Source organism: Octopus sinensis, linkage group LG2 (assembly GCF_006345805.1).
Source record: "Octopus sinensis linkage group LG2, ASM634580v1, whole genome shotgun sequence".
NCBI classification, from domain to species: Eukaryota; Metazoa; Mollusca; class Cephalopoda; order Octopoda; family Octopodidae; genus Octopus; species Octopus sinensis.
Genome location: NC_042998.1, coordinates 34,471,443 through 34,486,776, shown reverse-complemented (window position 1 = coordinate 34,486,776; position 15,334 = coordinate 34,471,443). Strand labels below are relative to the sequence as shown.

The window sequence follows — 15,334 nt, the reverse complement described above, 5'->3', positions numbered from 1 at the left end:
AGGGATAGATGTATCCGGAGGCACTCCTGGTAATTACCTCAGTAAGTATGGTCTTTGGTATAAGGTATACGGCAGCAGGTAATTTAAGAGGCAAACCGTAGTTTAATGTATATATAGACGATAAGAAAATGAAGAAAAAATACAGAAACAGCAGTAATTTCACTTACCCTCACCTTGCTTAATTAATTAATGGCTTTTAGCACCACAGACACACTTCTATTTGTTGTTTTTCCTCCATTTTCTTATCGTCTATAAACATATACATGCATATATATGTATAGATATACATAGGTATATAAGTATACATACATATGTATATATATGAATATACAGGTGCGGTGAACACATTGTTGACTAAATTACGCAAAAATGAAAATAACACTTACATTTCATTTTAACAGGTATATTTACCGAAATTACATAAAAATATCTTGATATACTAAAGAGTAAATTTATTCAATAAAATCGCAATTGGCTTCAACTATGGCTTCCAGAAGACTTCGGAATTTCCTGCAACTCTTCTGGACGGTCTCCTTGTTTAAGTTGGTCAATGCTGCCATAATCCTTGCTTTCAGTTCATCTTTGGTGTTGCAAGGAGTTTTGTTGGTCTCTTGCTCAACTGTGCCCCAAATATAATAATCAAGGGGGTGGCAATGTGGAGGGTTAGATGGCCAGATGTTAGGGGTGGTGTGGTCGCAGAAATTGTCAGACAGCCCTGATTGGGTTCTCCTGCTTGTGTGGTATGGTGCAGAGTCATGTTGCCAGACATAGGGTTTTCCAGTAGCAACCCTCTTGACCCAGGGTAGCACTACCTCCTCCAGGCACTTGAACTAGGTGTCCGTGTTGAGTCTGAGGCCACGTGGGAAAATGAATGGAGGCATTTGCACTTGTAGTACGAAGGACCAGACTTGTAACATTCTAAGCTGTCTCTACAGATATTCTATAGAATTTAGAAACAGCATTGGAAGTTATGATGTTTCATAAACTCTGCAAAACTTAACTTTTAGTGCTGGCTCTAAAGATTAATACTTCCCTTAAATAGGATGGGAGAGGAATCTGTAGAAACAAGACAACGTGGGCCCTGGCAAAGGGCACAACTGCAGTACATGATGAGGAATGGCGGTTGTGTCTGAGGTCCTTGATCCACACCTGTCATGGTGGGTGGTGCCTTTTATCTTTTACTTGTTTCAGTCATTAGACTGTGGCCATGCTGGGGCACAGCCTTGAAGAATTTTAGTCAGAGGAATTGACTCCAGTGCTCATGTTTTTTCCATTGGTTTCTTTTACAGAACAGCGAAGTTATGGGGACATAAACACAACAACACCATTTGTCAAACAATTGAGGGAGACAAACATGGCCAGAAAGACACACACATATGGGCTTCTTTCAGTTTCCATCTACCAAACCCACTCACAGGACTTTGGTTGGCCCACGGTTGTAGTAGAAGACACTTGCCCAAAGTGCCATGTAATTGGGACTGAACCCAGAACCATGTGGTTGGAAAGCAAACTTCTTACCACACAGCTACTCCTTTAGGACTTTGGTCTCAAAAAACCATTTCTCTTTGTTAACTACACAATTTTCCTTCTTTTTGAAATCACAAACTGTAATTAACCTCATAGCACCTATTTACAGCAAAGTAGACAAAACACAGGAGACTACCATGACTCAGATACATTACAGAACCAATAGCCTGACACAATCTGACACGGGCCAGCATTCAGCAGCGAATCAGAAAAATTTGTCAACTGGGAATGCAAAACGCTTTGTAATTTATTGTTAAATACTTGAAGCCATTGACTTTCACAATATACTTAATTCTTTCATTTCCATATTAATTAAGGTTTGTAAGCTATCTAATTACAAATAAATGATTCTTTGTGATTATGCAGTAGCTATGGGGAGGGAACAAAATAGTAATTATATATTACGTGTTATTTAGGTAGCAAGAGAATTGTCAGACATAAGTGTGAAGGCGCTGCAATAGAAACTTGTAAATGTGAACTAATGATGTAATGACAATATGTATATGGTTCAAAATTGTACAAAAACAAAATGATGAGGAAACAATAAACAAGGTGTATAAGTATGACACTCAGGAAAAATCGGAGAAGCTTTGACATTTCGAGCCTATGCTCTTCATCAGAAAGAAATGAAAAAAGAAAACAGATGAAAATAGGGGGTAAAAAACAGAGAGAAAAAAACATGTCAGGATTAACTTGTGCACATGTTGAATTATATATCATCATTGTTTAACGTCTGCCTGCCATGCTGGTATGGATGGTATATATATATATATACATACACAGACGTGTGTGCGCACACACACAAACACAAGTAAGCAATCTATTTTACTGGTTTTGCATCTAATAAATATCATTAAAATATATTCATAAAAGCAGAAGATATATTCAGTATTTGAAAAAAAAAACTGCTGAAAAGAAAACTGGTCACAATAGAGGCCAAACAAATTTATGATTGTCAACTCACCATTGTTGTATTTCCTCTTCTGAAACTGTAAAGAAAAAGAAAAAAAAAAGAGAATTAGATATAATAGAATTCAAAGCATGTAAATTTTGTGTGTGAATGTGTGTAAGTGATATGAAATGCAAAACAAGAAAACAAGTTTTGGGTGAACAAGTAATAAATAAAGAAGGATAACAGAAATAGAGCACTTGGTGATAATTATAAAACATACGTGTAGTTTACATGGGAAAACAAGATTGATACTAATTACTCTGACAATAACTGATCTGGAAAGAAAAATGTAATTATGTAAAAGGTTTTATTTTTTTCCAAGATAATTACTTAGGAAGAGGCATTGCAGTGTGGTAAGAAGCTTGCTTCCCAACAACATGGTTCTAAGTTCAGTCCCACTGCATGGCACTTTGGGCAAGTGTCTTCTACTATAGCCTTGGGCAGACCAAAGATTCGTGAGGGGATTTGGGAGACAGAAACTGAAAGAAGCCCATTGTGTATGTATATGTGTATATATATATATATATATATATATTACTCTTTACTCTCTCTTTTACTTGTTTCAGTCATTTGACTGCGGCCATGCTGGAGCACCACCTTTAGTCGAGCAAATCGACCCCGGGACTTATTCTTTGTAAGCCCAGTACTTATTCTATCGGTCTCTTTTTGCCGAACCGCTAAGTTACAGGGACATAAACAGACACACAAACGATGGTAGGGGACAAACACAGACACACAAACATACACACACACACACACATATATATATATATATATATATATACATATATAAGACAGGCTTCTTTCAGTTTCTGTCTACCAAATCCACTCACAAGGCATTGGTCGGCCTGAGGCTATAGCAGAAGACACTTGCCCATATATATATATGTTCAACAAAAATTTAGATTCAGATGAATATGGTACTTAAGTTAAAGGCACCAGAATTTTGTATGGTATTATCCATATAAATCAATTGGGGTGATTATAATCCAAATAAGCAACAAGTATATCCAAGGTAGAGTAGTACAATTGTTTCATGCTACTTCATTTTATTAAACACTGTAAGTATTACATCAGTTTTGAAATGTCGAGCAATCTTCGTACCCATGCAATTCATCAAATCCTAATATAAATTACACCATATCATAGAATTTTATTTTAATACTTACTATTTCAGTTCCAAATTTCTCTTCTACACATGTTTCATGAGGTGCGTTCAGAAACATGTCTTAATGCACCTCCTAAAATACGTGTAGAAGAGAAATTTGGAACTGAAATAGTAAGTATTAAAATAAAATTCTATGATATGGTGTGATGTACATTAGGATTTGATGTATTGTATGGGGACTTCTATCTCTAAATGACATATATTTCCTTATTGAGAATAACTCATTTTATTTGAATCCCTGTGACGCTGGAATTTTTATTCCTTAACAAATAAAATAATCTATATATATATATATATACTTTATTTAAAGCAGCAGAAAATTCAACAAAACTTGTTACTCTGAGTTTCCCGTTGCCGTTCATCGGACAGTTTTTGCTAGAACAGGTTTTGTTGAATTTTCTGCTGCTTTAAATAAAGCATATTACTCTACCACTGGTATTTGAGTACTCTTTTTTCCACCTTGTTTCACATTTATGTGTTTACTCCGGTATATATATATATATATATATATATATATATATCGAGAAGGTTTACGAAAATAAACAAAAGACGAAGGCAGGTGGAGTACAAACAAACAAATGTATTAGTATAGCGCTCAGGAATAGAAATAGAACAAGTCTTTTACGTTTCGAGCCTACGCTCTTCGACAGAAAGATACACAGAAAAAAACAAGGAGAGAAAAAAATGCATGTAGGAGCTAACGATCTATCATATGCCCAACGTACCATGCAGTGGGATTGAGCTCAGAACCATGTGATTGGGAAGCGAGTTGCTTGCCACACAGCCACGATGTTTCTACCAATTCAACACTCAATAATGAGAATGAGATGGGCGGATTACACTTGAAGTCCATTTTCTATGAAAATAGCTTAAAGACAATTTCAGACGAATCAATAGGAATCACAACAAAACCCCTCTTCGTTTTCTCGTAATGCTGGATCCTGTGTTAGATATGACAAAAACATCATCTAATTGAAAACATTCATGTGTTAACTATTGGAGACAGTGTCCAGTTCGATGTTTGATTTCGGTTCGAATCACTAGACCACGTTATAGATTATAAACGTTGGAAAAATGTCTGAAGCGAATCTTTGAAATAACCAGTTTATGACAAGAGTAATCAGCATGGCTGAGATAAACTGACCCTGAAATTGATTGGAAAACCATAAAAGTGAGGTGGGAGTGGAGGAGGGGGCGGGGGAGGGTGAAAAAAAACAAAAAAACGAGAAGAATCCTGAAGCAATGGTTGATAATAATAGAAACATAGTGAGACGGAAAATGATGAAGGCGATGATGATGATGAGGAGGAGGAGGATGCAGAGGAGGTGGAAGGGAGTAAATGAAGTAATCATACTACACACCATGACACCCACACTTAAACAACTGTTGGTATGTAAGTATGTGTGTGTGTGTGTGTGTATATATATATATATATGTGTGTGCGTGTATATATATATATATATATATATACACACACACACATATACATACACACACATATGCACACACAGTCACACACACAAATATATATTGTGTGTGTGTGTGTGTATATATATATATATATATACACACACATACATAAATATATACATATACATATATATATATACACACATAAATATATACATATATATACATATATAAAATATATATATGTACACACACATACAGACATACATACATACATACACATGCATATACAGACACATACACATGTATATATATATATATATATCGTTTAACGTCCGCTTTCCATGCTAGCATGGATATATATATACACACACACATACATAAATATATACATGCATATACACACAAACATACACATATATACACACACACACATACACACAAAATATATGTACATAAAACGAAGGTTAGTTAATGAACTAGTGAGTCACAATCAAAGTAAAGAACTAAATGTGTTAAATCACTGAAAATTAACGATGTTTTGCGTTATTTATGTCTAATGACAGTCTGCAGTACATTTCAATCTAATGGTATTGGCAAATGGATGCAAAATTAGGGTGTTAATTGTTGAGTATATAGATTGGAAATGGAAGGTTTCATTCTCATCCCTCCATGTAAAACTCCCCTAGAACATCCTCTTTTACTCTTTTACTTGTTTCAGTCATTTGACTGCGGCCATGCTGGAGCACTGCCTTTAGTCGAGGATATCGACCCCCAGGACTTATTCTTTGTAAGCCTAGTACTTATTCTATTGGTCTCTTTTGCCGAACCGCTAAGTTACGGGGACATAAACACACCAGCATCGGTTGTCAAGCGATGCTGGTGGGGACAAACACAGACACACAAACACACACACATATATGCATACATATATATAATGGGCTTCTTTCAGTTTCCGTCCACCAAATCCACTCACAAGGCTTTGGCTGGCCCAAGGCTATAGTAGAAGACACTTGCCCAAGGTACCACACAGTGGGACTGAACCCGGAACCATGTTGTTGGTAAGCAGACAGTGTGGTAAGTAGCTTGCTTACTAACCACATGGTTCCGGGTTCAGTCCCACTGCGTGGCATCTTGGGCAAGTGTCTTCTGCTATAGCCTCGGGCCGACCAATGCCTTGTGAGTGGATTTGGTAGACGGAAACTGAAAGAAGCCTGTCGTATATATGTATATATATTTATGTATGTGTGTGTATATGTTTGTGAGTCTGTGTTTGTCTCTCTAGCATTGCTTGACAACCGATGCTGGTGTGTTTACGTCTCCGTAACTTAGCGGTTCGGCAAAAGAGACCGATAGAATAAGTACTGGGCTTACAAAGAATAAGTCCCGGGGTCAATTTGCTCGACTAAAGGCGGTGCTCCAGCATGGCCGCAGTCAAATGACTGAAACAATTAAAAGAGTTATTAAATGTATATATATATATATACGTTTCCACTATGTGGATATTTCTGAAATATATATATATATATATATATGCACACCAGCACGGGAGTTAGCCAGGCAGCACTAGCAAATATATAAGACACCAGTAATGGAGTCAATTTCTTCAACTAAAAATTCTTCAAGGTGGTGCCCCAGCAAGGCCACAATCATCTGACTGAAACTAATAAACATAAAAGGTAAAAGATTGTACCAATAATGGAAAGAGTTTATAATATCTTTGTGATAAAAAGAAAAAGGATAAATGTGAATCAGCCAAACTTATTTAAATTCTGTGCTAGGATTTCGCCAGTGACAGAGAATAGGCTTCTTAAGTGTGTGCAATGATGTTGCTTACAAATGAGCAAGGACTTGTGCAAATTGGAACAAATGTTTATATATTATAACAAAGGCACTGAGAGAGAGACCAAACCTCCGCCAAGGCAACACCAACGTTTCAAAGATTAGCCAGAGATGATTTTTAAAATGAGAATATCTGAAATAAGCTCGACAGCTCTCACAAACAAGAATACTAAAAATGAACCTGACATCTCTCAAAAATTAAGTAAAAAAAAACAGTAAAAAATAATCCAGAATCCTTGTCCAGTACCTGATTGATCCCAAAATCTAATCAGTTCGTGCCAGTCATGAGGCCAAACATCCCTGAAAGTTTCATCTGAATCCATCCAGCAGTTCTTGAGATATCTTGTCCACAGATAAACAAACATGACTAAAAACAATACCTCCACCTTCGCTAAGGTGGAAGTTATAATGCATTATATTCTTGGAAGCTATTTTAATAAATTACTGGTACATTAAATGCTTGTTTTTCTTGTTCTCTTCAGTGTTATTCTGTACTGTGAAACAAGGTGCACATATCTCTCTATTACTCATGCTGCTGTCAGAAATCTATACATTCTCTGTTCTACAAAACAGGATTGAACAACACCTAACACACTAAGCTATTTACTAGTGGAACTAACGACTGAGACTGTGTTATTAAATGTAAATCAGTGTTTCTTGTTTATTGAAGGAACACTGTGTCTATAAGCACAATCTCTGTGGTCAGATAAGAAGGGCACGCGAATGTGATGTAATTTTAACATAGGGTTGAAAGCAGTCTGTCTAAGTGCTTGGGGGTTGATGGAGATAAAATAAATCTCTGCAGGCAGTGCCACAGCTTGGCCATTGTCCAATGATTAAAACCAGAATATGTGGTTATAAAAGTTTAATGAAGTTGTGTAAATAGATTATTGTCTATTATTGTATCAGCCACACATTTGACGTAATTTTCTTCAACATTAATTTATTCTGAACAGAGGCAAATATAGCTGAGACAGTACATCAGTTTAAATTGGCAAAGTGGTTCCAGCTTTCATCTCACTTCTCACGGATTCTAGTTTTGATTCTTGGTTTCAATTCATGTTGACAATAACCTCAGAAAATATTGAATGACACAGTTTCCTAATTCCATCTCCTTTTCCATAATATTAGGGCCCCTTGTAGAAAACCTTAGTTTATATTCATTACTTGCACAGAGTGTGAGCATGCCTTTCATTATTTTGGGGGTTGATGAAATAATTACAAGTTATAACCTGAGGTAGGGGATGAGGTGGTAGTTCAGTCAAAGAATGAATGAATGAACTCTCTTTACTGAAAAAAACTGTAGCATTGTGTCTGGTTAAAAATTCTTTTCTTATTATCATAAAAGTGAAAGTAGAAAGAGCATGATTTTGAATTTACTTTCAATGAGAATGAGTGACTTTCTAGCTGAAGTTAGGTATGTTACATTGGAATATTAATAGAAATATTATTTCCAACATAAATGTTAAGTCAGTATTGATTTTTTTTTGCCAATTCAGTCCAGTGGGCGATAGCTAACTAATCAATAAACACAATCCACACTTGATATATTTCACATACAAAAAAATCAACAGTTCCTTGTCATCGTTATCTTCAAATCATTGTTTGGTAAATTCCTTTCTCAAATTCTTTTTTTTAGTGTGGTAGATATTTCAAGCAGAGGTAAATGATAAAGGGTTCTATCTTGGGGAAAGTCTACTTATTCTAATCAATCAAACTTAAATATGTTCTGAGTTGGTCGTTATTTACATTTGACAGATATATATATCCTCATCTTGTTTGCTGTTAACACAACGTTTTGGCTGATATTATTATTATTATTTAGATATGACCACAGGCATATGGCATAGTGGTTAAGAGCACGGGCTACTAACCCCAAGATTCTGAGTTCGATTCCAGGCAGTGACCTGAATAATGATAATAATAATAATTAATTCTTTTTATTGGCCACAAGGGCTGACACACATGATTGGAAAACATAAAGGGACAAAACAGGATGAAAGGTTACAAAAGGTTTTGTCCGTTTTTCGAGAGAAAAAAGTCCGTGTAAACAAGCTTTACAACAACAAAAAAATTCAACAATTTACAATACTCCCAATAGAGGATATAATAATAATAATAATAATAATAATAACAATGTGCCACCGTCATAATAATGTGTGAGTGTGTGATTGTATGTGTGTAGTGTGTGTTTGTGTGTGCATTGACAATCCCTACTTGACAACCAGTGTTAATGTTTTTGCATTCCTATAACTTTGCAGTTTGGCAAAGGAGACCAATAGAATGGGTACCACACTTAAACAAAAATGTACTGAGGTCAATTCACTTGACTGAAAATTCTTCAAGCTAGTGCCCCAGCATGGCCACAATCTAATGACTGAAATAAGTTAAAAGGTAAAAGATCAAAGATATATACGTATACACACACACACATATACATATGCTTAAATATGTATTAATAATAATATAGGGTAAAATTAATTAATTACGTATATCATTATAGAATATTATATATATATATATATATATATATCAGATATATTAAATTTCTAAATATCTCATAGAGATATGTACGGTGGTGGAGCGATAGAGTGGTTGTATACTGTCAACTTAACGTGACAGTCCTGTAAGGGAATTACATCACCGCTGTTTAGCCCTAGGAAGCATCAACGCTTCCTGTTGGCCTTGACACATTTCCTGTAAGACCCAGAAACATGCATGTCTCTAGATGCGGGTCTAGCTGTTAGGGGTGTTTGTCTTCCCTTCATAAATATATAAGGACACAGGAAATGTGTCAAGGCCGACAGGAAGCGTTGATGCTTCCTAGGGCTAAACAACGGTGGTGTAATTCCCTTACAGGACTGTCACGTTAAGTTGACAGTATACAACCACTCTCTCTCTCTCTCAATATATATATATATATATATATATATACATATTATATATATATATACACATACATACATAAATACATACATATCTACACATACATACATAAATACATACATATATGCATATACATACATTTTTATACATACACATACATACATACATACATATACATACATATACATACATATACATATGTATATGTGTGTATATATATAGATATATTTATATATATTTATATATATACATATAAGTATATATGTATACACATATATATATTTATATAGATATACATATAAGTATATATGTATACACATATATATATTTATATAGATATACATATAAGTATATATGTATACACATATATATATTTATATAGATATACATATATATATATATATATATATATATATATATAGATATATATATATATATATAGATACATATATATGTATATATACACATATATCTATATATGTACATATATAGATACATATACATAATACATATAGATACATATACAAACATCATCATCATCATTATACATACATATATATAAATGCATACATACATACATATAAATACATACATACAAATATATACATACATTATATATATATATATATATATATATTGATATTGATATAGATATATAGATCTATATATAATCAAAGAGTAGTCACAGCTATGAGGTAAAAAAATTTGCTTATACAAGAGAAAAAAAACATAAAATAAGTCAAGGTGCCAGAGGTCTGGCGAAAGTTATTGATTGGAACTTTGGTCTGCAGCATTCAATAAATGATATCGAACCATTTTAACATCTGCTTTTCTTTGCTGGCATATGGTGGAAGGACTAACATACGGTATATTGATATTCATCCTTTTACCATTTTAGTTGTGAAATATAGTCGTCTGAGATCAGATCTAACCATTTCTTCCCACATTTCCTTTGTACAAAGCACATTTACATACTAATCTTTATAATCCACAATAACGAAGCCACTTTTACACCATTCATTCACATCATATATCTTTATGTATATATGTATTTATCATTATCGCCTGACTGGCAGCCGTGACGGTGGCATGTAAAAAGCACCATTCAAGCATGACTGATGCCAGAACTGCCTCCCATACCAGTGGCATGTAAAAAGTACCCACTACACTCTAGGAGTGGTTGGCATTAGGAAGGGCATCCAGCTGTAGAAACTTTGCCAAATCAGATTGGAGCCTGGTGCAGCCTCCCGGCTTGTCAATCCTCTGTCAAACAATCCAATCCATGGAAAGCGGATGCTAAATGACAATGGTGATGACCATCATCATCATCATCATCATCATAATCATTTAACGTCTGTTTTCCATGCTGGCATGGGTTGGATGGTTCAACGGGAGCTACAGCAAGCTTTATTTGTGTGTTTTGGCATGGTTTCTATGGCTGGATGCCCTTCTGAATGCCCCCTACTTCACACAGCATACTGGGTGCTTTTTACATGGCACCAGCCCCAGCGAGGTTGCCAAGTAGCTTGCAAGAGAAAGATCTCTCAGTTGAGCGAAAGAATGGAACCAAAGGAAGTGGCTGTGTGCCAGGCAAGCGGTTAGAGTGCAATAATGGAACAGAGGCAGTTGTTTTGCAATAGAGCAGATACTTGACTACTTCAGGAGAGGAAGGAGAGAGAGAGACAGAGAGAGAGAGGGAGAGTTAGAGAAATATAGAGGTACATACATACATACACACACACACATGTATGTATGTATGTGCATGCTTGTGTGTATGTGTGTGTATGTCACAGGCCTGTGGGTGTGCAGTTAAGAAACTTGCTACCCAACCATGTGTTCTGGGTTCAATCCTATTTTGTGGTGCCTTAGGCAAGTGTTTTCTATTATAGCTACAGGCCAACTAAAGTCTTGTGAGCGAATTTCAAAGATGAAAACTGAAAGAAGCCTTGTGTGTGTGTGTGTGTGTGTGTGTGCACGCGTGCATGTGCCTTGTCTTGACATTACATGATGGTTGTAAGCAAATGATGTTGTTTGCTTCTAGTCTTCTGTGAAAATATGTCTGGCCATGGGAAATATTACCTTGATTACAAACAGATGAGGGTTGGCAACAGGAAGTGCGTCCAGTCGTAGAAAATGCCTCAGCAAATACTATTTGACTCATGCAAGTAAGGAAAAGTGGACGACGACAACAACGACAACGATATGATGATGACATACACATAAAAAAAGTTGTTTACTACACATTTAGAATATATATATGTAGATGAATTAGGCCTTTAGCCATTTCAATACTAAAAATAGCGTCAAATCAACAAATAAGATTTCTTGCTGAATAAAATGGCAATTTTCAAAACATTTTACTGACCGAAACACATTTGAGAATTAGCTTACTGACTATTGGCATTATTTCCTTAATACCAGTGAACGGCTCTTAAAGTTTGTCTTTTACAATTGCACCTCTTCTAATATAATGTGCCAAAAAAAGAGAAGACCATCTTTGGTTTCCATTTGACTAAATCTTCTATTCCATTTTCAAATCAAAAGCAATTAACTAGCGGCAGCTAATAACCTGTTAGAGTCTTCAATAAAGGTTGAATATGATCCAAACAGATAAATAAGAATATTTAGATTAACTTTGAAAGAAAAGGAAATGTATGCTTAACAGGTATGAAAAATCAGGTATAAAAATTCTCAAATAGATCTCCTAAAGACAAGACTTTGGGAAAAAGATTCATATTTCATAACAAATAACTGACTTTCAGCACATTTGCAATTGAAGGTTTGACTAATTATTTGAATAATCAAATAATTTACAAATTAAGCAAATGAATTAACTGAAGAATTAGGAAATTCTAATAAAATTAATAGATTTAGAATAGGAAGAAATGCATGCAGTCATAAAAATATTCCTGATGAAAAGGCAAAGAATTCATAAAAGAACAAACAAGTTCCTTCATAGAAAGTGAGACCAAAATATTTATTACTCTGCCTATGAGGGTCAATGGCTGTGGGGTGGGGTTAAGATGCAAGATGACTGATTATTGTGGATTTAGTAAAATTTGAACTTATGAATCATGAGGGAAGTTAATTATGTGCTTGGACAGAAATCTCCCAATGCCTTTTCATACTATGGCAAAGGATTAATTAGATTTGGTTTAGATTTGGTTAATTTGAAGAAAAGGAAAACCAAAAGAACAGAATCTACTGGTCATTTAAGAACACTAAATTATATCTGGAACAGACAGAATTGACTTTTGGCTTTCTATCTTCTTTCTTTTTCTATTTGTTGGAGGTATTGATTTTACATAGAAATAAAATTGATAAGGAAACATCAGAGCTCCAGCATGACCACAGTCTATTGGCTGGAACCAATAAAAATTAAAGAGATAAATTGCACAAAGGTTGTTGAGTTAATTGCCCGTACTCAGTTCATAAGCAAAAACATTTTTAGACACTGCCTCGCAGACTTTGGCAAAGATTGTTAATCTTCCAACTTTAGTTTCCTTAGTGAAAAAAAAAAAAAAGAAAAGAAAAGGAAGTATTATGGTGGATGCTGGTAATTTACCATAATACACAAATATTTCTTTAGCTGGTCATGAGAATTTCAAATGTAATGTATACAATTGACCCCGTTACTTATTTAACTCTGGACTGGCGGAAGTGAACCCCCAATGAGATTTGAATCCTGCATGAAGAGGCTTAACCCTCTCACACTTGGGACCCTGTGTCAAACTTTACCTGAGAGAAATATAAATAGTTGCATACACAACCCAAGAGTAATAATTGCAGGCAAATTAATGGACAGAATCACAAAAAAACATTCAGAAGAATAACAATAATGGGCCCATCTCCCAATTACTGTATTTGTTCCCCTGAATGGCTACTTTCCTCACAACTTTCACTTTATGTGATTGTCCATATCTCTCTCTCTGTCTGCAAAAGGGCAAACTCTGTGTCCAAACAATGAATACATCATCAATAATTTCGTCAACTGCAAAGAGTCCAGGCCTTATGCATTTACAAGACATGTTCATTTCATCACAAAGTCATTTTTTTAAACTTTTGATTAAAAAAACAAAAGTAAACAACAGCTATAGAAGTCAATATTAAAAATGAGTCATACACACTCATCATCATCATCATCCTCGTTTAATGTCCGCTTTCCATGCTGGCATGGGTTGGACAGTTTGACCGGGGTCTGGGAAGCCAGAAGGCTGCACCAGGCTCCAGTCTGATCTGGCAGTGTTTCTACAGCTGGATGCCCTTCCTAACGTCAACCTCTCTGTGAGTGTAGAGGGTGCTTTTTACGTGCCACCGGCACAGAGGCCAGAGGAGGCTGGCAAACGGCCACGATTGGGTGATGCTTTTTACATGTCACCCTCACGGACTCTTGACTACAAAGCTACATTGTGAACCAGTTGTCTATTTTTAGTATCTTATCTTCCTTTTTTTATTTGTGTGTGTGTGTGTGTTGCTCATTTCTGCTTTAACAGGAATCCAGTCGAGATGATGTTTGAGCCATTTAGACAATAGCAGGAACATGGCTTGACAAGGTTAAAACTTAATTAAAATCAACAGCAATCTAATGCCATGGCTATCCACACAAGCCTTCCCGTAATAAATGTTAACTCCTTTTGACTGGGTACAAGGCTCCGAGTAAGTGAAGGATATTAGAGGAGTTTAAGTAAAAGCGAAATAGTTTTAAATAGAAATTCGGATTGCCTTCACAATTAATGCAAGTTTACCTCTTGCTCTGAAAAGATTGCTGCCACCATAAATATATCTTTCAAGCAAATCTTGTCAAAGTGTTGTATGAATGCAAATAGATTCTTAATTAAGTATGAAACCTGAAGAGCTCTCTGATGGATGCAATGCACTTTCTGAGAACAAGAAGTGGGATGTTACATCTACTTCATGAGAAAACATCTTGGCTAGGAAATAATAGGAAATGGTTTTCTCTGTCTTGTAAGAACACAGATTTTAATTGAATATTTTTAGTCTGAGATTTCAAAATTGAAAACAGAAATTTGAACTGAAATGTTCTACTATTAAAGGTTCTAATTTGATATTTTTTCTATTTCAATTTGAGTTTAAATTTTATTTTCCATTCAATTTCACTAATACAATTTTGGCTAAAACAAATAAATATTCTGTAATTTTACATTGAAAATATTGGGGAACAAAAGAAACCACAAATCCAAATTTCTGCATGTTTGAAATTTACATTGTTCAAATGTAGCAGACGATCATGTGAGATTCTGAGATGCTCTACAGGGTTTTCTTAGAGACAGGAAGTCTGGCGGCACTGGCAACAACCATGCTTGAATGTTGTTTTTCACGTTCCACTGACACATGTGCCGGTAAGGTGATGCTGCCAATGATCACGCTCGAATGGTGCTTTTTAGATTCCACTGGCATGAGTACCAATCAAGCGGTACTGTCATCAGCCATGTCAGTGATTTTGACTTGATTTCACTTGACTCAATAGGTCTTCACAAGCAAAGTTTATTGTTCAATGAATGAGGGGTACTCATAAGTGGGCTGGTTAT

General features: G+C 35.3%; 1 protein-coding gene across 1 annotated transcript in view; it reads right to left on the bottom strand.

Annotated features, from left to right (window-relative positions):
- Window positions 1-15,334, bottom strand: part of LOC115228524 (neuronal calcium sensor 1) — a 380,122-nt gene that overhangs the window by 184,642 nt on the left and 180,146 nt on the right. The window contains exon 2 of the mRNA XM_029799096.2: window positions 2,492-2,516. Coding sequence (XP_029654956.1) covers window positions 2,492-2,516 — 25 coding nt within the window. The remainder of the gene's footprint in view (window positions 1-2,491; window positions 2,517-15,334) is intronic.